Source organism: Brassica napus, chromosome A6, assembly GCF_020379485.1.
Source record: "Brassica napus cultivar Da-Ae chromosome A6, Da-Ae, whole genome shotgun sequence".
Lineage (NCBI taxonomy): Eukaryota > Viridiplantae > Streptophyta > Magnoliopsida > Brassicales > Brassicaceae > Brassica > Brassica napus.
The window spans coordinates 25,182,078-25,204,842 of record NC_063439.1 but is presented as its reverse complement, the minus strand read 5'-3'; the positions used below and the strand labels follow the sequence as shown (position 1 = coordinate 25,204,842).

The window sequence follows — 22,765 nt, the reverse complement described above, 5'->3', positions numbered from 1 at the left end:
GATGAAATTATCACTGAACTTAAAAATATCTTCTAATTGATATCTTAACTTGTTTTCAGTGATTCTCAGTAATGACAAAGCCGAGATGACATCTCGTAAATAATTTTCTTTACATTTTTTTTGCTATAAATTTCAACTTTTTTATTTGTGATGTGTATTTATATATCTAAAAGTATTTATGATGTATTTAAAATACATATACATTTATTTTAGGGCAATTCTCTAAAATAGCTCTATTTAAGTTTTTGTCATAAAAATAACACTTAAAAAATAAAATGACTAAAATAACTTTCTTTTATTTTGAAAATTTTAATGATTAATTTTTATTTTTAAAAATTTTAGATCTCATGCCTAAAACTCAATCCTTAACTCTAAACTTTAAATCTAGATTACTTAGTCCTAAGGATATCTTGTGTACTGAGCCTTGTGTATTTATATGTTTTTTTACAATCAAGAGGCTGGTCCGTATTACATACGCATATCCTCTATATACAATGTTTTTAACTGACAATATAAAATAACACTTAAAAAATAAAATGACTAAAATAACTTTTTTTATTTTGAAAATTTTAATGATTAATTTTTATTTTTAAAAATTTTAGATCTCATGTCTAAAACTCACTCCTTAACTCTAAACTCTAAATCTAGATTACTTAGTCCTAAAGGTATCTTGTGTACTGAGCCTTGTGTATTTATATGTTTTTTTACAATCAAGAGGCTGGTCCGTATTACATACGCATATCCTCTATATACAATGTTTTTAACTGACAATATAAAATGAATTTGAAATTTTGAATACAACATTTTAACTGACAATAATTAATTACATTATTGCAAACCATATTCAAAACTTAAGAAATACCTACTTTTCTAAAAGACCATGGATTTGAAACTGAGAAGACTAATTGGAAGAGTCTGGGACAAACATTAGAGTTAGGCGAGATTGATATGGGCCACTACGAAGTTTTTTGCAGCCCACAGTGAGCCAAATTTAATCTGTTTCACGTAAAGACAATATGATGTGGTAAAATAGAAGTAGTTGATTGGCTGATTTTTTTAATCCTACATGGCATGCTCTCCTTTGAACTTATCTTCCTTTTAGTATAGTATAGATTCCGAATGAAAAAAGTGGATCAAGCGTTGCGGATCTAATGGATAAAGTGGATCGAGCAGAACAAAAGTGGTTCAAGCGGATCGAGCGGTTCTAGAGTGGATCAAGCGGATCTAGCGGTACAAAACATATGTTTGAATGGTGAATATGGATAAAAGCGGTCTAAAGTACTGTACAAATTTAAAATAATTTAAATAAATTTTATATTACTATTTTTATTTTCATAATTAAAAGTATTTACTTTATAAAAAAATAATTTATAAATAAAACAAATATAAATTTCTATTCAACATATAATATTAAATTTAAAAAATTTCAACATTTCAAATAATGATACATTGTAGTAGCTATTAACAAATTTTCAATATGTAATACAATATAAATCAATATATATTTAGTATTATATGTAAAATAATTTTAAATGACAGATTGTTAAAAATAAAATATTATATTAAATTAAAGATACACATGATAAATATGATGTAAAGACAAAATTAAATAATATTTTAATGAAATAAGATTTACAAGATAAAAACTATAATATATTATGTTTACATATGTTACAGAAAACATTATCATTAAAATATGAAAAGAAATAAATAAAAAGTTAAAAACTGTTTTATAAGTAAAAGTGGAGGAAATACTCCTCTTGTCATGTGTTTTATAAACTAAGTGGTTCCTCCACTTTTTTTTAACAAAAAGACAAAAAAGATTAGACCACTTGTGGTTCTTCCACTATTTTTTATTTATTTACAAAATTTTATGAATGGGAAAAATTGATGGATGCTCTACTTTGGTGTAGGAACCATCTTTTGTTCCACTTCCCATTCTAAGCCTTACTCTAGTTTACATTTTTCTTTTCCGCTCTATTATTCCACTTTACTCTTACTCCACTGAATTACCAATCACAACCATATTACTGATTTATTAGCTTATTATAAATCTATATAAAAATGAAAAAATAGCTTTAAGAACATTTTTACTGAAATTTATTTTTAAAGTTTTTCACTGATAAAATGAAAAAAAAAATATTAAAATGAGATGAGATTTAAAATGTTCAAAAATTCTGTACACATTTGATTTTATATCAATAAATTATAACAAACAACTATGTAATAAAAAATTTATAAACAACTATGTAATTAAAATGTATAAGCATATTGTTAGTAAATCAATAAGATACTATTACTATCAACAATGATGTTCTTGGTACAACAATTGTTACGAGACCGAGACATTATTATTCACTATTGTCAAATCAAACTAATTATTATTTATTATAGAAGAACGCAATAATGGACTGGCCTGTGAAGCTTTTTCTCCATTATAGCCGTCCTGACACAATGGCCGGTGGCCAATATAGACCTCTCAAGTTCTCTTTTGTTCCCAGATATTTAAATAAATGCTTTACGAAGATGTTGAAATTTCATAAAAGTTTTACATAAATATACCGTTAGAAGTTTTTTTTTGTTCAAGGGAGACCCTTTAAAATCATGCAGCTGTGATTACATCGTATAAAATTATAACAGTGGTAAAATAATAAATTGTGCGAAAAATATAGTTTATGCAAAACGGATAGCGGATACAAAAGACTAACGAACGAAAACAATGAATAACGAGTAAATTGACTGCATGTAATGTAATTAATAACTATTGAGTTTTAACCAAATTTTTTTTTTTTGGTGTAAAGTTTTAACCAAATTTTATACTGTGAAGACTGTATTTGACGAATTTGAACTCAAATGGTTGCGCAGATGATACTAACATAAACCTTATAAGCTTTGAACAGTGATCTTTACAATATGTTAGTTGATAACAATATCTAGCTAGTTAAAAACGTATGTTCAAAATGAGTAAAAACCAATCAAGTATATATATATATATAATATTTTTTTTCTATATGAAGAAACCCGTTTTACTGTCTCTTTATTATTTTAAAGAACTCTTGCATGGTATAACAATTACCGGTATAAATCATTGATATATGCTAATACAAACACATACATAACCCACAAAATACAGCATTTGTGAAACTTGTTTAAAACATATGGAACTCATAAGGCAATTCTAAAAAAAACATACGGAACTTATATAAAGTAATTTACCAACAAGAACATATATATTTTTATAACATATTGTTTTTACCAACAAAAACATATATATTATCATAATTCTGTATATGTTGGATTACAATCTTCCATAAACTAATACAGTCGTGCTACGATGATTACATAATTTTACTATTTGAAGATTGTATCGCCAGCTTAAACCATATCGATTTTTAGGCGAGGCATTGCTAAAGAAAAAAAAACATATACAGACAACTGAAAGAAAAATGATTTTGAGTGACCGGAATAGAGTAATCTATCAGACCGGAAAAAGCCAAAATAATAGGAGTACTATTACTAACGATTGGGTCACAAGAATATGCTTTTAGGAAATGAGTCTAGCTAAACTTACGCTTTCATAATTAATCAAGGACAAACAAACAGATTAGGTAAAGTATATTTAAAGATAATGAGAGCATCTAATCATTTTTACGAACTTTTAATACTTCATTAAGCATTAACGAAAAACAAATAAATGGTCGCGGTCGCGTATACGTGGACCATGTGTGAGTGTATTTTTGGATTCTTTAAAGTTTAGATAGGGTTTAGAAATCTAAAGACTTAAACTTATCTATTTACAAGACACGATAAATGGGTGTGGAAGTGCTCTTGTTTCGTGGGCTCATGCTCATATGCTTAATTAGAATCACTTGTGTAGAGTTTATATATATATATATATGGTTTCTTCTTATAAATTATGGATCGATACCGTTTTGTTTGAATTGAACATAATATATGCGGAGCATAATTTATAAGATGGTAAATGATTTTAGTGAACATAATGATGTGATGGACAACAGCAATCTAAAAGAAGCCCCATTAGATTTTCTTTACTTTGTTTAACGTATTTTGATGATATAGAAGGTTCTCATTAATATCAATCAAAATATTAGAAATGTCAAAAAAAAAATCTATTTAACTTATGGGAACCTATTTAATTAAATGAAATCACAGATTACCATAAAGACCATATGAAGACATATTAAAACCGATATCACATATAAAAGCATTTTCAACTTCACTATTTAAAATCTTCTCTAAACCTACTTCATTTTCTAATAGAGTAAATGAGAATTTAAAGAAAAAGAGTAAATAAGATTTATTCTAAAAATAAAATAATAATATGTCTTCATTATTTCAGTTTTATTTTAAAAGGGAGTAAGGTTAAAGTAAAATTCCAATTCACTACATTTTTTTCAAAAAAAAAATGGAGGTATCAGATATGCATTGGTAATACCATGATAATTCCTTGTTAAAGCAATCTCTACTATTTTCGTTAAAACTATATAATTTATGTCTGGCCGGTCAACCATTCATAATAGTTTGAGTAACATCCTAACTAATATATAATCCATTATTCTCTCTTAATAAATTATTTTGGCTGACAAAAAAATCTTAGTATTTTAGAAGAAATAAGAATAAGACAACGAATTGAGATTAGAATACTACCAAACAGATAACGTTTTATATTTTTAAGTATTAGTGGGAAAATAATTGAGAGAATGACTTTGTATAGGGATCGACAATGGGACTATTATATAAACAGCATTTGTCCAAAATAAATGGTTACTATGTAAATGTCACCTCGCATTTTAAATCACGAACCGGCGATGACTAATTCTACATGATGAGTCCTTTTTTATTTTTATATGCGAAAGTGTTATCCTCTTTCTATTAATTGAAAAATACTAATATATTTCTTCTATTATTGTATTTATCCAAAGACTGAAAGATATGTAGTATACTAGTATATGTATTATGTATATCAGTACATTTAGCATCTCATGCGTTCATCAATGACCCCGTCTATAACTTCGTTTTCTGTTTTTGAATTGCTATTACACACGAAAGAGTGATAAATCGGATTTACCAAAAAATACCACAACTCGTGATTAATCTTCATTAGAAAGGTGAACAAATTGCATTATGGATTTCCACTAATGGAAAGCTGCATGGTCCAGTGCCAGGGGATAGTTTGACATATCTAATAATTGATCATAGAGATTTGAAAACCTGACATTAAAACTTGTAAGATCCGTATTGTATGTATAAAAACAAATAAAGACTTGAAACCGAACTAGTATCTCCGACTGTAACATCTCCAAAGGGAAAGGCTCGTGCTCTGTTTTAGAGAACCACAATGCTGGTTTCTTGGGAGTAGACAGAGATCCTTTGACCTGATTTTCACTGTGAACATTGTTGTGGTTTTGAGAAGCAGACCATGCTCATTCATTAACACCATCAATGATTTTTAAAAAAGGTCTTGGTACAAAACATACTGATGATGGAGAGAAGCAGGATTCTTCAACAAAGAATATTATGGAGTTTCTTCACCAACACTACTAATACACAAGAAACAGAAGTCATCCTATCTCACTCGTGTTGTATCCATGTCACATGAGCTTGCTCCCTCATTTGACATCTGAAATAGAAATTCTAAACAGGATATTAAATTGTATTACTCGTGGTACCTCGTGTGACAAATAATGAAATGTCTTCCAAAATCACATACATGTCAAGAAAAACATGATACGTCTTTTACTCATCCAGCATACTGTTAGTTTTTAGCTTTGAATACATGAGAAAGGTGGAAACAACAGGAGGACATTTGAGGATTTGCGTAATAAACCAAAGGAAGAATAAAACTTGAAGTCTCTCTCTCAAGCACGTCTTTTACTGAGACGCCATGAGTTGGGCTCGTGATAACGATCATACAAAGGCTCTATGCGTTCCTGGCGCTTACGCTTGCTCATATGGGTTGGATCAGCCACTTTGAAAAACCTTGGAGCTAGCTCAACAAGCCACTTCGGGTCAATCACGGTCACTTCTCGCATGTACTCCTTGGTCGTCATCACAAGATCGTGATATATCACCCAATCTGGTTGTCTCTGGAACAATGCACTGCTCGGGTGTATGTAAACAGGTTGATTCTCCACAAGCGTCCTGTAACCTTCCTGCGGATCTTTTCTTGCTCCATGGAAGAAGAATCCTGCTGTGATCGCTTTCCTTATCTTCGTGAAGTTCTTTCCCGCACTCACCACGTCTAGTTTATATCTGTAAACATCAAAATCACACGTTTAGAAACTGGAATTGTAACATACTAACAAACTTAAGGTCGATGCTAGTTTAGGTTAGTTTATCAAAATCACACTTTAAGAGACTCGACTTGTCAACCACTAGCAAACTTAAAGGTCGATTCTAGTTTAGGTTAGTTACTTAATCAACCCCAGACGCTAAGAACGACTGGACTTGTCAAACACTTATAAACTTAAGGTCAATGCTACTATAGCTTAGTTGCTTATTCAAAATCAGACTTCAAGAGACTCGGCTTGTCACACACTAACAAACTTAAGGTCAATGCTAGTTTAGATTGATTATCACACTTAAGAACTTAACCCCAATGCTAGTTAGTTTAGTTACTTAATAAAAATCTGACATTAAGAGACTCCACTTGTCACACAAATAACAAAATTAAGGCCAATTTGGTTTTAGTTACTTACTTGTCCATAATGCTGAGAAGCTGTTTCCTAACGTCTTGAGCACGTCGTAGTGATCTTGACTGTATGAAGTTCTCAAAACACCATGGACCTGAGAAGTTCTTAGCTTTCCAAGCTTCATATACAGCTAGCAATGTCAAGTGGTCACCTTCAGGCTGGAAAAACTTTGCCCTCTTTTGGTCTGCTTGAGCTTGCTTCTCCCTCGGTCTATAAAATATGTTTCCCGTCTGGATCATAGCAATCATCGTTAAAATCTCATCGCTGCACCCAAGATCAACACTCGCTAGCAACATCTTAGAGAGCGGTGGTTCAAGAGGAAACTCAGCCATTTTTCTACCTAGCTTTGTCAACAGTCCTTCCTCATCCAAAGCTCCCAGGCTGTACAACTGTTCCATAGCAGAGATCAACGCTTGCGGTTGTGGCGGATCCATGAAATCAAACGACAACAGGTCATTAATGCCCATTGCTTTCATGGTCAGGGTTGTCATTCCAAGGTTAATCCTCTGGATTTCAGGGATTGATGTAGGAGGCATCTCATTACGGTATGCGCTCTCTGTGTAGAGACGGTAACATTTCCCGGGACCAGTACGACCAGCACGTCCAGCCCTCTGCTTCGCCGATGCCTGTGAGATTGGAGTGATGACAAGCGACTCTAGTCCTTGCTTTGGATTATACACGTTCTGCTTTGCAAACCCAGGATCAACAACATAATAAATTCCATCTATCGTCAAAGAGGCTTCTGCAATATTTGTAGCTACAACCACTTTCCGGGTACCAGGAGGAGGAGGATCAAATATTCTAGACTGCATTTCACTAGGTAGGGCACTGTAAACAGGTAGTATGATGAGTTCAGGAACGTTTTTACCCAGATTTTTCATTCTCTCGTAGAGAGACTGGCACGCAGAATCGATTTCTTCCTGACCCGTCAAGAAGAGAAGAATGTCACCCTCTGGCTCAGTCAAGTGAATCTGAAGAACTGTGATCAGAGCTGCATCCAGGTAATCGCTTTCTGGCTGTTTGGTATACAGAATCTCTACAGGGAAGGTTCTTCCAGGGATTGTAAAGATGTTGCAGTTGAAGAAATACCCAGAGAATTTCTCTGCATCCAATGTGGCGGATGTGACAATCAGACGAAGGTCAAGCCTGCGTTTCAACAGCTTCTTTAGAAGACCAAACAACACGTCAGTGTGAATTGTCCTCTCATGAGCTTCATCAAGCATTATAACAGAGTACTGAGAGAGGTTTTCATCAATCAGAATCTCCCTTAGAAGCATACCATCAGTCATGTACTTGATCACCGTATCTGGTCCGGTACAATCTTCAAACCGAATTGCATATCCTACTTCCTCTCCCAAACGACAACCAAACTCCTCAGCAACTCTCTTTGCAACAGACATTGCAGCGACCCTACGAGGCTGAGTACATCCAATCTTTCCTTTCGTTGTGTAACCTGCTTCTGCAAGGTACTGAGTCACCTGCGTTGTCTTCCCTGACCCAGTCTCACCAATGACCACTAAAACTTGATTATCGTGCACAGCCTGTATCAGCTCCTTCTTCAGCTTGTATATAGGAAGGCTCTCCCTTTGCTCCTGGATAGAAAGCTTTGATCTTTGTCCAAAAGTTGGAGTCTTCCCAAAAGCATCCTTCTTCCACTCAGGCATGTCATAAGCAGATAAACCGACACCTCTCAGCTCCTGAGCAAGATGCCTTTCACCAGTTTCAGGCATCGGGTCTTCCCAAGGACGATTCAGATCCTTGGGGATGGAGTCAAGCATCGTTCTCTGCTGCTGTTCCCTCATTTCCCTCCTCTCCTTGGTAAGCGCAGACTGAAGTGCAGCAGCACGACTCAAGGAACCTTCTGGATTTTTGAAGATCTTAACCGGAGACATGTCCACAGAGTACCTGGTTTGCCCTTGTAAAAAAGCAGGTTCTTCTTCATTCATCTCAATCTCAAGTTCTTCTTCAGCACCTTCCTCCTGATAAAGCATCCCATCTCCATCCTCATCATAATCAGGAAACTCACTCGCTTTCAAAGCACCAGCAGCAATGAGCTGTTTCGCTTCCCATCTCTCAGGGGAGCTCATCTTCTTCAGTGGCCTACGTGAAGGCGCGACATTACTCTCCTCAACAATCCGAATCCCTGAAATCCCAGTCTTGGTGACTTGCCCATCCTTTGTTCTATACGACGGATTACTCCTCCCTAAATCATCATCATCTGAAGGCTTCTTCAGCGGGATCAAGTCTCTCCCCGTGTTCTGATCAACGTCCTTCATAGAAAGACTATACTTACCACCCTCTTTAATAGATACAACTTTAACATAAACTTCCATATCCCGCTTCACCACACTCTCAGCTCTATCAACCCTTCTAGTAGCCATCTGAGAAACATGGACTAAACCTTCTTTCCCTCTAAACCTATCAAACTGAACAAAGCAGCCAGAGTCCATCACCCTAGTCACTCTACCTTTGTATACCTGATACAACTCAGGCTCATTCGCACCAGTGTACTCATCCTGCGCACCTCGATCTCTACGCCTATCACTTCTTCCTTCTCCTCCTTCATCATCGCCACGTGATCTCCCCCTATGCCTATCACCTCTATCATCTCCACGGTCTCTTCCCCTATGCCTATCACTTCTTCTATCATCACCATCTCCATACCGATCCCTTCTATCATCTCGATCCCTATCCCTACCGGAACCTCTCCGGTTCCGATCCTCCTCTCTCTGCCTCTCCTGAGCCTCCCTCTCAATCTCCTTCTCGAGCTCCTTGACCTTATCCTTAGTATCCCTAATCGCCAAGCCTTTGAATCTCTCTTTTTCGCCGCCATCTTCTTCTACATCGTCGGACTTCGGCTGCGGAGGGTAGATCCCGTGGATTACGGTTAACAGCGAGCGGACGAAATAATCAGGAAGCTCCGCGCCGTCCTTCTTCAGCTTCTTGTCGAGTTCGTCGGCGGTTTCGGAGTTGCGGCCGAGATGGATGATGTACTCGGCCAGATCCTTCGGCGCTTGACCTAGATGCGTCTCCAATTCGTTGCAGATGTTGGAGACGAGAGAGAGATGGTTTAGCTTGTTCAGCTCCTTCTTCTCCATGGCAGTATGAAACAACACAAGATGAATCGAATCGAATCGAATCGAATCGAAGAACAAGTTGGTATTTATCGATTTTTAGGGTTTCCTTTTTACTCTAATTGTTTTTTTTTTTTGTTTCTTCTGTTTAATTAAAATAGCCGACTCTTCCCAAAACGCATAGTTTTAAACGTGTTTCGTTTTTATGGTTTTGTTGTAATTGGGCAGAGATATGCAAATCCTACTTCTGCTTCACTTTACTTTTTTTTGTGGGTTCTATCTTTGTAAAGCCCAATAATTTCATGTTATTACTTGTATGAAAGTTTGATTTTGAAAGAAAGAAAGAAACAATTTACAGTTAATGGACTTACACATATTTTACAAGAAGATTTTAATAGTTTTTTTTGGCAACAAAATTTATATATATTTTATTTATAATTCAAATATTCTTACTATGATATGGAACATTTGTTTACAAATTATTTGGGTCAAATATTTGTTTACGATTATGTTTGTTTATCATTTGTTTATAGTGCTGAGCTATAAGAAGTTTTTTTTTTTTTTTTTTTTTGAATTATAAATAAGAAGTTAAGAATACGTCATAGATTCCTACACAATCTTGATTGATTGAGTGAATTGACAATCATCTTTTGTTGTTTAATAGGATTCAAATTCTAATTGTGTGGGTGTCTTGCGTTTTAGATATTAAAGTTTGATATGATTTTGTAAACCAGTCTATGATTAACCAACTAAATATTTTTATAATAATTTTACTAATCTAAATCTTACTAGTTTTCCAAAAATGAAATCATCTAGTAGTTTTTTTGACATTGAAAAGAAAACTTAAACGAAATTAAGATGCTCTAGTTTGGCTAGCATAGACAGTTAGCCAACTTGAAGCAGAGCAGTCGACGTACGGTGAGTTGCATATTCGTGATCTTTTTCGTTGCCAAGGTAGTATGCACGGACATTCAACGATCTCGGAATATCATTTTATGGAGATTTCCAGTGATACCATATATAGAGCTTTGATCTCATCAAGTTCAGATGCCATTGTAGTCCAACCTTCTTCCTTGTTTATCAGGTTGACGAGTTAGTTGCTCACAGTCCAGTTCAAAGCGTACCACTCTGTTTCCAGTTTTTGCTACCTAGCTCCTGCATTGCCCAAACTAGGGCTTCAGCTTCTGCGTAGAGAGGGGAGGCTGCACAAGATCGGGGATCCTGCGTTCAGTAGCACAAAACCTAGGCCAGCTCTCTCGCTATTGTTTATCCAGGATGTGTTCGTTTGGCAACTCCATTGCAATGGAGTAGGAGTTTATGGTAGGGAACATGTACTGCTTTGCATCTCCTCCTGCAGATCGTCTTCAGCTTCTATTATTCGTTGAGCTAAGGTCAAGTTTTTTGCTTCCTTTACCGCTAATTGAAGTGTGTCCAGTGGCGCTACATCTTTGTCAGTGAAGGATTTCTTGTTTTTTTTCTTCCATATATATCATAGTATCCATAGGATTGAAACCATAACTACAGCACTCGTCCCTTGTTCCTTTATACGTAGGAGAAGGTAGTTAATATTCGCATATAGTGATGTACACGGGAAACGTTTCGAAAGAGTTAGGATAAGATGTAAGGCCCAAACTTGGAGAACTAGAGAGCATTTAAACAGGGTGTGATTTATCTCAGCACCAAATCGTCTAGTAGATTATTTGTCATGTTTCCTAATGAACCTACTGTACAATGTGGTTCCACTATTTTAACTAATCAAATTTAAACAAAAATATTCAATAGTATCCTGTCACCAAGTTTTTAGTACTAGATTGAACCTCCAATCTTCCATGATCAAATTGTATAAGGATGATTTCGAAAATAATCAAAGACATTTTTAAGACATGTTTTTTGGACCTAAATAAGGTTTGGACCGATCTGGTCGACATGCATGTGGTCAACCCAACATGTTTTATTTACGACACAGGTGTTAATGTGTAATGGAAACCGAACTTAATATGACTAAACTGGATTCGTGAAAGATTTACCCAAATGAGAGTACATTTGAAGATGGTATCACCTAACTTATAAACCACATGAAGAAATCAAGTTGCCCCACCGATACACACTCATATATTTTGTAATAAAAAGTGTGAAGAACATACAGTATTTTGTAATAAGAAATATGAAAAAAATGATAAGAACATTGATTTATAGAAAGAACATTATGATATTTTTTTTAACAAAAAAAAAGGGAACAATTCTACCACGTTCAAATAGAAAATCTAAGAAGTGCCACCTAATTCTCTTCTTTAACTACATCCCAAAGAACAAAAATTCCCTCCTTTTTCTACCTTTAGAAGTGGGTATTTGCGAGGTCCAGAAGCCCAACTAAAAGAGCCTCTCTCCCTCTCTAACACTCCACAAGAACCACACAAATTCATAACGCTTATGCTAACACAAAGAAGCATCCAAACTCAATCCTCTCACCTCCACCTCACGTTCCCCGGCGCCACCACCACTACTAACTCTCTCTCTAGTCTCCTGAAATCAAATTCCATCATGCAACACCATTTTCTTCATTATCAACATCACCAACATATTCTTTACCATCCTTGGCCCATATCCCATCTCTGTAGATTCTCATCCCTCTACCTTTTCCTCTTAGTTCCACATACATCTTATTCCTCCCTCTTCTTGTTTTTCTTCTGAGAAATGACTCTCCCTTATGGTTTCTCTTCTGTTAGAAACCACTCGCTTATGCTCAAGACTTCTCACCTCTGCGTACCCAGATCAGCTATCGGTTGTTTCTCTCCCAAGGAATCTCCTTTCTTCAAGAAGAACAGTTCCCGATTCCTTTCTCCTCAGAAACGCACTTCTCTTCCGCTGAAACTCGTCTGCCCTTTAGCTAGCTTCTCTTCTTATGCTGAGGGAGATGAGCAACACCATGGCGATCAACAGATACAGAATTCTCACAACTCTTCCACCAATTCGAACGAATCAGATGGTAAAGGTAATCCGGAAGCTACTGGCGACTTCTCTGGAATGGCTAATGCCTTTAACATCTCGTCCAAAACAGCCAGGGCAATCACCATAGTCATCGCCTTCTCCGCACTCTCCTTACCACTCTTCATGAAATCCCTGGGACAAGGACTCGCTCTCAAGACCAAGATCCTCTCTTACGCGACACTACTCTTCGGTTTCTACATGGCGTGGAACATCGGAGCTAATGATGTGGCCAATGCCATGGGGACTTCTGTTGGATCCGGAGCCCTAACAATCCGGCAAGCTGTGATCACGGCTGCAGTTCTTGAATTCTCAGGTGCCCTCTTGATGGGAACTCACGTGACTAGCACGATGCAGAAAGGGATTCTCATGGCTAATGTGTTCCAAGGGAAAGATATGTTGCTCTTCGCTGGTCTTCTCTCTTCCTTGGCTGCAGCTGGAACTTGGTTACAGGTTCCCATCTTCTCTTTCCCTTCTTCCTCACTAGTTTCAATAAATAGATTGAGCAAAGTCGGTACCTTATAGGATGGCAATAACATATGATACAAGTACAGAACCTAACTGCAGTGGCCGAAAAACATTTATGCTTCTTTTGCACTATTTTCAAGAGATTATTTAGTAAAGTTAATAACTTTCCCACAAACAGAGAACCTAATGATGAAAACGATTGTGTAATTGTGAATTTTCACAGGTAGCTTCTTACTATGGATGGCCAGTATCAACAACTCACTGTATCGTGGGGTCAATGGTTGGCTTTGGACTGGTATACGGTGGAGCTGGTGCTGTTTTCTGGAGTTCTTTAGCTAAAGTGGCTTCATCTTGGGTGATCTCTCCTGTAATGGGAGCTCTAGTTTCCTTTCTAGTCTACAAATGCATCAGGAGAGTAAGTAAAACCAAACCAAACCAAATCAATCTTTGTACTTACTTAAAGTCAACCTCATTCTTCCTACTACCTTTGGCAAACTCTTCTTCTCTTCTGTTCAGTTTGTTTACAGTGCACCAAACCCAGGACAAGCCGCCGCAGCAGCAGCTCCCGTCGCCGTGTTCGTAGGCATAGCAAGCATCTCCTCAGCCGCATTCCCTCTAAGCAAAACCTTCCCCATAGCTCTATCACAAGCCTTAGCCTGCGGAGCAGCAGGAGCCATAATCTTCGACAGAATCATCCGCAACAAGCTCGGCCACCTCCTAGCGAAAACCAAACCACACGACACGGCCCAAACCCAGCCCAAAGAAATAGGCTTCCTCTCGGAGATCGCAGGCCCAACAGGCACGCAGCTGAAGATAGTCTACGGAGTCTTCGGCTACATGCAAGTCCTCTCCGCCTGCTTCATGTCCTTCGCCCACGGAGGCAACGACGTCTCCAACGCCATCGGCCCTTTGGCCGCGGCGTTGAGCATCCTCCAACGAGGAGCAGGCGCCGGAGGAGGAGGAGGGGAGATCGTGATCCCGATCGACGTTCTCGCGTGGGGAGGGTTCGGGATCGTCGCGGGGCTCACGATGTGGGGGTACAGAGTGATCGCGACGATAGGGAAGAAGATCACCGAGCTTACGCCGACGAGGGGGTTCGCGGCGGAGTTCGCCGCGGCGACGGTGGTTCTGTTCGCGTCGAAGTTGGGGCTTCCGATATCGGCGACGCATACGCTCGTTGGAGCTGTGATGGGGGTTGGGTTCGCGAGGGGGCTTAATAGCGTGAGGGCGGAGACGGTGAAGGAGATCGTGGCTTCGTGGCTTGTTACGATTCCTGTGGGGGCTACGCTCGCTGTGATCTATACTTGGGTTTTCACTAAGATCTTATCTTTTGTGTTGTGAGACGAAGGGTGTGAGATTGATCTTCTTCTTCTATGTTGTTGTTGGCTTTGATTGATTCGAATTCAAAAAACCTTAAAACTGTATGTGGAGATTGTTCCCTCCCTATGATTCTGGATGTTCATCAATCGGTGAAGTCCCTATGTAAGAATTGGGTTTGGGCACATTTGTAATTGAATCGAAAATTCCAATAGATCTAAACTGTAAAAGTATTGAACATATCATGTTAAAATGTTTTTTTTTTCTTCTGAATTTTGAATATCAACCAAATCCAATTTAAAATCAAATGGGTATTTTATAAATCTAAAAATACAAAAAGTCCTTAAAAATGTAAAATCCAAAGTAGCATTGTGAATAAATATTTGAAACCCAACGAATATTTCAAATATTTAATTTTACGTTTATATAACTTCAACTATAAGATATTTAAATGTAAAAATAATATTAACTAAATTTAAAATAACTATAAACGTTAAAAAAGATATTTAAATTATAATATTATAGTTAAATAAGATTAAATAAAAATAAAAATTAAATAGTCTACTTTAAATATTACTAAAACCGAATCTGAATGGATATCTAAATTCAATGATGATTAGAGCTCTATGCTTTTGACAAAAATATAATCCAAGCTTTCTTGCTCTGTTTCATCTCTCGTCGTCCTGGTAAAATCGAAATAAAGTGGGTGTCGTTTAATTTCTACTAAAACGACTTGGTGTTTGTTTACTCATCGGAGAAATGTAAGTCATATATGTCATGTTGTTTTCGTGAGACGCGCGCATCTCTTACTTTTCGTACACGCGTCCTTTAGGAAAATCGACATGACTTCCTACTTTAATGACCAAACTACCCTCACACGCCTAGTCCCTTCAGCGATCTCAAATTAAAAATCCGAGGGTACTGTAGTCACATCATTAACTGTCACCACGAATTAGAGATATCTCCCGACCAAAGCTATCTCTTTGCTTCTCTGGTTCTGCTTCTTCCTCATTTTCATTAGTGTTTCCATGGCGGCGGTTATCGGAAACGTGGCGCTGTTACTCGACGTCAACTCTCATCGTACGGTGATCACTGATCGGAGAATTCGATTGGCTGTCGTCGACGTCGTTCTGAATCTACCGAAGAGAGACTCACACAACAGTTACGTTTCTTCTCACTACGCGTCTCTCTCCTCCAACAAGCCTCTCGAATCGGAAGGAGAGGCTCGAGTTCGCCGGGGTTTGAAGCGCGGAAAAGCGAAATCAAGGGCTAACGCCGTGGATTACGACGAAGCGGGATCCAGCGAGGAGGAAAGCGGCGGCGGTGACGGGAAGGAGAGTGACGACGAAGAAGAGAAAGCGTACGATGTTGAGAAGGAGATGAAGAGGAGAGTTAAGGAGTTGCAGGATATGAAGGAGCTTGAGAGGAAAGCAGAGGAGTTGCAGTATAAGATTGATGAAGAAGGTGGCGATGATGATTCTGAGGAGAAGAAGAGGATGAGGGTTAAAAGAGAGCTTGAAAAGGTGCGTTCTTATAGGGTTATGTTACTTAATTAAATATTGATGTTACTTGCTCATGAAGCTTTTAAGATTAGTTTAGTTGAGATGTGTTCATTGAAGAGATTGGTGGGAGCAGGTAGCTCAGGAGCAAGCGGAGAGGAGAGCAACTGCAGAGTTGATGTTTGAGTTGGGTCAAAAGGCTTATGGTAAAGGCATGTATGGACGAGCAATAGAGTTTCTTGAAGGAGCTCTTACCATTATCCCAAGGCCAACGCTCTTTGGTGGTGAGGTTGGTCGATAAAACACCATTAGGTATTTTCCATTTTTTTTATAATAAGAAATTATTTGCTAATGATATATTGATTTGCCAGATTCAAATTTGGTTAGCTATGGCATATGAGGCCAATAATCGCCACGCTGATTGCATTGATCTTTATCAGCAACTAGAGAAGAGACACCCGAGTCCTGGTATTCGTCGTCAAGCCTCTGAGCTTAGGTATATCTTGCAAGCTCCTAAGCTCAAGATCTCTCAGGAGGAAATGGTTACCATACCCATGATCGGTTCAAGCTATGACAGGTATATTCATTTATGTTCTGTGTCCAACTTGGCTCATGCATATCGACATCACTTTAAAAATGGTGTTATGTTGCACACAGCTATGCAGTGACATGGAGTGACAAGGAGAGGGACAAGGACAGGAGAATGAATGCATCGACTACGAATCAGCTCAACTCGAGTGAAGACCTTCTAGGGAAGCTGTTGGTTTGGCGACCACCTGTCGGAATGGAGAAGAACAAAGTCTTTTGGCTTTCGTTGACACTCTGGTTCGGTTTAGTTGGTGCAGCACTTTTGCTGCAAAGATAAGTGAAAGAGGAGGAATAAACTCTTTCTTCCCAGGCGTGGTACTGTTTCATCTTTCTCTCACTTGTCTTGTAATTATATTTGAATATATGGATGTATAAACTTGCAAGTAGATGTAATCATATCTCATTGTAGATAAAAAGTGTTTGATGCCTGGAACTATATCACTTTGTTCTGTATTACTTTTGTAATTGTTTATTTAATGAAGTAAAGAAGTTTGAAAACTCACGTCACGTGTCTTGAGACAAGCATCAGTTCACGAGCATGTGTATTGACTTCCGGTCCACGTAATGGAAGATAACGTATACAACTAATTGTGGATTATTCATCGTACTAAAACTTGCCTCGTGTGGGGCCATGTCTTGTGCTTAAATGAAAGAAAATTGATAATTTTATTGACAAGTTGTTTATAGATTTGTGTACTCACTAGTTCTTTACAATATTAAATGGTACATTGCCGTTGTGTATCATAGGAATGTACGAGACTAAAGTGGGAGAGTAAGCTACAGAACAACATATCGATGCTTGTGGGTTGGTCAACAAATCGGAGCCGGTTTATACTTTTGCTTCCAGTGTCATTACGTGGTCCATCGGAGTTGTATCGACTTACCCCAGCTAATTTTAAGTTTTCCGTAAGTAATTATTATAAAATTTAGGGTGAAATGCCTTCAACTCTAAAATTAAGATACAAAGTGCTGTTGATCCAAACATAAATGGCGAGCTGAGTTTCTTTGATATGAGTACTAGTTTACGTACGTAATGTCTTTTTAGTTCGAGAGTTGCTCTATTTCCGATACTTCTCCTCCCCACTCTCTTATCCTGTCATCAGCCATTGCAGCCTACATAACAACACACATCGCGTTCAGCTAGAACATCGGAGAGTTTTATTTAGAAACAAAAGTAAAGACTTTTTCCAATGCTGTTGAGTTTTACCTCCTTGGCCCAATTTGTTTTGCAGATCATCCACGTCAGGACTATTGTCTGAACCACAGTTCCCGTTAACATCCCACACCAGATTCCCTGATACATCAAATATTTTGTAACATTAGTCTTTTGAGTTCTGAACTTTTACGTTTTCAAAGGTTGTATAAATTAATGTGATGATAGACGTGGACTTTGGGTATCATTTTTACCTTTACACCAAAGTCGAGCTTGTATCCTAACAATAGACCAAATGGGATTCCAAACAAGTAGTAGCATGCGATGTTAACGTACGCCACCACTGCTTGCCATCCAGCCCCCACAGCCACCCCTGACGTTTCCATTTATTAGCATATTGTCATCGGATTTTTAAAATAAGATTCTCATATGCCAACGACACAGCCCAGTTTAATTTATTAGATGTATATTTCCTAATATCTATATCGAACATATATATATACACAACAAGGACGTGATGTTATAAGAAACTGACTAAAATGAACGGAAATAATAAAAAAAAACAAGCAATTACAGTAAATAAAAAAAAATAGAACAAAAGACAATGTTGGTTTGTTTAATAAACCCAAGCCTAAAGAAAAAGTCTGTCTAAGCAAAATGTTTACCAAAACAAAACTAGTTTTAGCTCGGACATACTATTCACAAACCGTAACCGAAACCCCAAAACAAGAACCGCACCAAAAGACCAACGTCGTCCAAACTTAAATCCATTAGTCAAACTAGAAAAGAAAACTAAACTTATTAAGCTAAAAGATAAACTATGTATGATCTAAGGCTAAAATACAGATATTGAATCAAACCCAAATGAACAAGTTTTTATTTTGAGATAGTTAGACGGATTACCTGATAAGACAGGTTGCACATTATTGATGACAATGGAGACTGCAAGTATTGGTGTGAGTTCTTTAACGAGAATGATGACTTCTTCATCGCCCACAAATAATGATGGGTACTGATTCCTAAATATGAGTAGAACGGTCGATACAATGACTCCAATCAGCGTCGATGTTATCACTGCTACTACTAGTGAGAACTTGGCCGTTCTTGGATGGTTTGCTCCTAATTCGTTTGACACTCTCACACTGCACCAGTTTGAGATCGTTTCAAATGTTTATATTCTTAAAAGTTATAGGCCAGAGAAGTTCAATGAAATTTTTATTTGTGCATGTGTGAACGGCACGTGGTTTTACCTGACGGCTGTGTTCATCCCAATTGCAACCATGGCGGTCCATCCCAAAATGTTCATGCTACAGTTTCAATTTATTTTTAAAATGATTAGATGCATAGATTTAAAGAATAATCGTTCTTACTATACAATATTTTTACGATCATATCAGATTATATGTATGCCGACAAAAGAATAATAAGAAGGACATATTCGACATCCGATTTTAGTTTTCTTATTGGTCCTTTGATGTGTATATTTATATAGTACAGTATGACAACAAAGTTAAACTTTGAAGAAATGAAAGAGTTTAATAATGATCCAATCAAACTATTTAACTAGTAGGGTTTCACTGCCCAAGAAAGCAACGACTAAAAGATAACTTACACTTAATTAAGTCTGCCATGCAGCATGGTCTATGCACGATGTATTAATTATTAATTATAAAGAAGATCTTGATTGATGATAACTTTTTAAAAGAAAGAAACTGAACATCAGTAGTGCGTAAATGACGTTCAGTGACTTTTAAACAAAAAATGACGTTGAGTTAACGTGTATAGTAACAAATACTAATAAAATTTAATATTTACCAGATGGAGAGTGCGGCTACTGATACTTCAGCATTCTTCAAATATCCAGCAAATAATATGATTGCCATAAAATACCAAACCTCCAAACTTCAAAAGTAAAACAAAAAATCAATTAAATTAACGATCGTTAATATCAATATTAATCAACGAGCAGGTCGGGTATAGACTCACCAGAGCATAACAGCAGAAGCCAAAGACAATCTAACGAAACCCCACAAGTTGTGAAAAGCTTCCCATGATAAACCAGACCAAGCTTCACCGCACGTGCCACTAAATATGTACACGAGCTGTGCCACGTCAATGAACCACCAGGAGGCATTAAGCACGACGGCTAGACCCGCCATGCCCCACTTGAGCTTCTCCATGACAAACCACGTGATAGGCACGTGGAGAGCCAGCGCAGCAGCGGAAATAGCGGCCATGACCATTATCTTGCTTTGTGATTGGAGGAACTTAGCGGTTGGGAAATTAACGGCGTAAGCGAAGATTTGAGGGATCATGTAGATGGAAAAAAGCCCGGCAGCGCTAGAGATCGCCGGAGTTTGGCCGATGGAGGCGAGGATTGGGGCGGCGAAGATGTAGAGGAGAGTGAGGATAAGAGCCGTCACGTTTAGGATCACCCATGATCGCTGCAGGTAAACGCCAAGCATAGATAATTTCCCCGCTCCAAACGCTTGCCCACATAGCGTTTCCAACGCACTTCCCATGCCAAGCTAATCACGTTCACAATCACACCCATACGTTATTACAAAACAAAAGAAAAGTATATGAGTATTAAATGTGAACGTTTCGTTAAATACATAACTATTTACATTGATATACGACTGGTTGATTACAAAGTCTTTTCGTTGCAAATGTTAAGAGGTTGATTATAAAGTCAAATTTGTTTCCAAATGTGTAAAGGTGTTATATTTGTTTTGACTAGAAAATAATAGAATTAATTTTCATTTGTTTGCCTATAACCAAATCGGATGATAAATCGATCAACAAAAAAGTATATTTTGTGTGGCAGGGGGTGCATACTAGACGTCCTAACCTAAACCTCGTATATTCATAGATATTATTATTTGCTATTTGTTTACACCCACTGCAAATAAATATCTAAAAAAAATGGTACTAAAAGTCCTAAAACTAACTTATGCCTGGTTCGATTTATGCATTTGGATTAATGCCTATGATAAACAAAATTGAATCTTAAATTAAACATATGACCATATTAGTATATAACTGTTTAAATTAAATACTTGGACTTTGAAAACAAAAATATACTGTGGTTGAAACTAATTTATATTGCGAGGACAATTTTATTACGTTCGTAAATGAGACCATAAATATACATAAATGGTCACTCATCTAAAAAGTCACTTTATGGTATTTATCGTAATTTCTTTATGTATTAATGTGAAGAAAAAAAATGAATATATTTTTCCTGAAAGGAAGATTTTTTTTTTAATATTGAATAAAACAAATAAGTTTGTTATATTTTTATTAGTAAAATGCAAACATTTTCCACGTTTTGCAAACTCGCAAATGTTGTAGGGGTGTGATGTAATTTACCATGATGCCAAAAGAGAATCCGGCGATAACAGAATTTTCCACAGAGACGGCGGCGAGAGCGATGGTGCTGACGTGACCAGCGAATACCTGAGTAACGGCGCCAAGAGAATATTGGTTCACGGACGTGAAAATGGCTGGACCGGCCAGGTACCATAGCTTTTTGGTCTCCACGTTAAACTCCTTGACGAATCCACCGATGGTTGTGATGGGAGGAATATCATTGGCGGGTGAGAAGGGAAGATGGGTCGTGGGGTCGGAGTTTTCCGCCGTAGAGAGAAGCGCCTCCGTTAGATTTTTGTCTTTTCCCATGTAGGTAGGATCGAGAGATATGGAGAGATTAAAGGAGGCCAAAGTGAAGGACCAAAGAATGAGGATCTTGGGATTAATCATTCATGAATTATATAGAGAATAGGTGTTGTTTATTATATTGACAAAAAGTTGGCATATATATTACATATTCAAATGAAGAGAGAGTAACTATTTATCAACTAGCTTTAATTTCAATTAATTAATTACCAAATGTGGGACAAATATTGTTTTGTAGTGGAATGATCTCTTGTATATTAAAAGAGATGCATTATAACATTTTACATATGACACGTATATTTTTTGAATTACTATATAATTAAGTTGGTCTGTCTAATCATATACTATATTTTTGTATTAAAGTAATTATAAATTAATTATTAATGTACAAAAATATAATTTTATTTTTCTTCAAATAAAGACTACATAATTACCTAATATGACTAAAATATATTTTTCAGTTACTGATTTCGTATAATAAAGATTTGGTAACAGTTTTTATATCATTCATCTTTTTTGTTTAATTTTATCTTATTAAAATTAAATTAAATAATTTTATTCACCATAAAATAAAATTTTAGATTTTTTCCATATGTAATATTTTGTTTTTAAAAAAAACTTTAAATTACTAAAATTATTTAAAGTATAACATTTAAAAATTTACGATCAGTGGTTTAATTTTTTTTATAACAAGATACAAATGATCATAAAACTATATGAATAGAAATTCTCATTTAGAAGATATTCATATTAGAAGTATATATATTTTAATACATTTTAAATTAAATTAGACACCATATAAAATAAATATTTTAGTTATTGAATTTGCGTTGAACAAGTATTGAAAACTTAATATTTTAATTTTGGTATTTGCATTGAATTTTCAAATATTATCATAAATTATTAAAATTAATAAAAGTCCACACTGAAACTTTTGCTTTTAGTAGTTTTAATTTTTTTTTATTAAAAATACAAATTATTGTAAAATCATATGAATACGAAGTCTTATTTAAGAGATAACCATAGTAAAAAATATATATGTTTGTTAATATCATTTAAATTTAATTATATATAATAGAAAATAGATAAATACGATTTTTTATTTATTTATCGTAACAAGATTGTAAATAAAAGGATGATTATTTTGATTTATGTGATCATGCCAATATAATTATATATGTAATATTATTATTTACTTCTCAATTATTTTATAATATGTAAAAATGCAAATATAAATAATTGTGTACGTATTAAAACCCGTATACTCAATGGTGCAAGGCGCATATCTTA

At 36.2% G+C, this 22,765-nt stretch overlaps 4 protein-coding genes across 4 annotated transcripts; 2 read left to right on the top strand and 2 right to left on the bottom strand.

Annotated features, from left to right (window-relative positions):
* Positions 1–5,703: 5,703 nt before the first annotated feature.
* Positions 5,704–9,955, bottom strand: LOC106349331 (probable pre-mRNA-splicing factor ATP-dependent RNA helicase DEAH5). Its single transcript, XM_013789279.3, has 2 exons — positions 6,720–9,955; positions 5,704–6,273 (listed from the first exon to the last, which is right to left on the bottom strand). Exons 1-2 carry the CDS (start codon positions 9,809–9,811, stop codon positions 5,880–5,882), a joined length of 3,486 nt encoding a protein of 1,161 aa, XP_013644733.2. The 5' UTR covers positions 9,812–9,955; the 3' UTR covers positions 5,704–5,879.
* Positions 9,956–12,160: 2,205 nt separating this feature from the next.
* Positions 12,161–14,797, top strand: LOC106349328 (inorganic phosphate transporter 2-1, chloroplastic). The gene is made up of 3 exons (XM_013789275.3): positions 12,161–13,225; positions 13,464–13,655; positions 13,757–14,797. The coding sequence occupies exons 1-3, from the start codon at positions 12,482–12,484 to the stop codon at positions 14,579–14,581; spliced, it is 1,761 nt and encodes a 586-aa protein (XP_013644729.2). The 5' UTR covers positions 12,161–12,481; the 3' UTR covers positions 14,582–14,797.
* A 688-nt stretch (positions 14,798–15,485) lies between these two features.
* BNAA06G32810D lies at positions 15,486–17,146 on the top strand. Its single transcript, XM_013789277.3, has 4 exons — positions 15,486–16,080; positions 16,193–16,345; positions 16,428–16,633; positions 16,714–17,146. Exons 1-4 carry the CDS (start codon positions 15,586–15,588, stop codon positions 16,919–16,921), a joined length of 1,062 nt encoding a protein of 353 aa, XP_013644731.2. The 5' UTR covers positions 15,486–15,585; the 3' UTR covers positions 16,922–17,146.
* Positions 17,147–17,564: 418 nt separating this feature from the next.
* On the bottom strand, positions 17,565–21,619 carry LOC106349329 (protein DETOXIFICATION 29). Its single transcript, XM_013789276.3, has 8 exons — positions 21,170–21,619; positions 19,784–20,325; positions 19,613–19,699; positions 19,048–19,104; positions 18,701–18,939; positions 18,052–18,170; positions 17,852–17,938; positions 17,565–17,757 (listed from the first exon to the last, which is right to left on the bottom strand). The coding sequence occupies exons 1-8, from the start codon at positions 21,557–21,559 to the stop codon at positions 17,686–17,688; spliced, it is 1,593 nt and encodes a 530-aa protein (XP_013644730.3). The 5' UTR covers positions 21,560–21,619; the 3' UTR covers positions 17,565–17,685.
* Between the last annotated feature and the right edge of the window lie 1,146 nt (positions 21,620–22,765).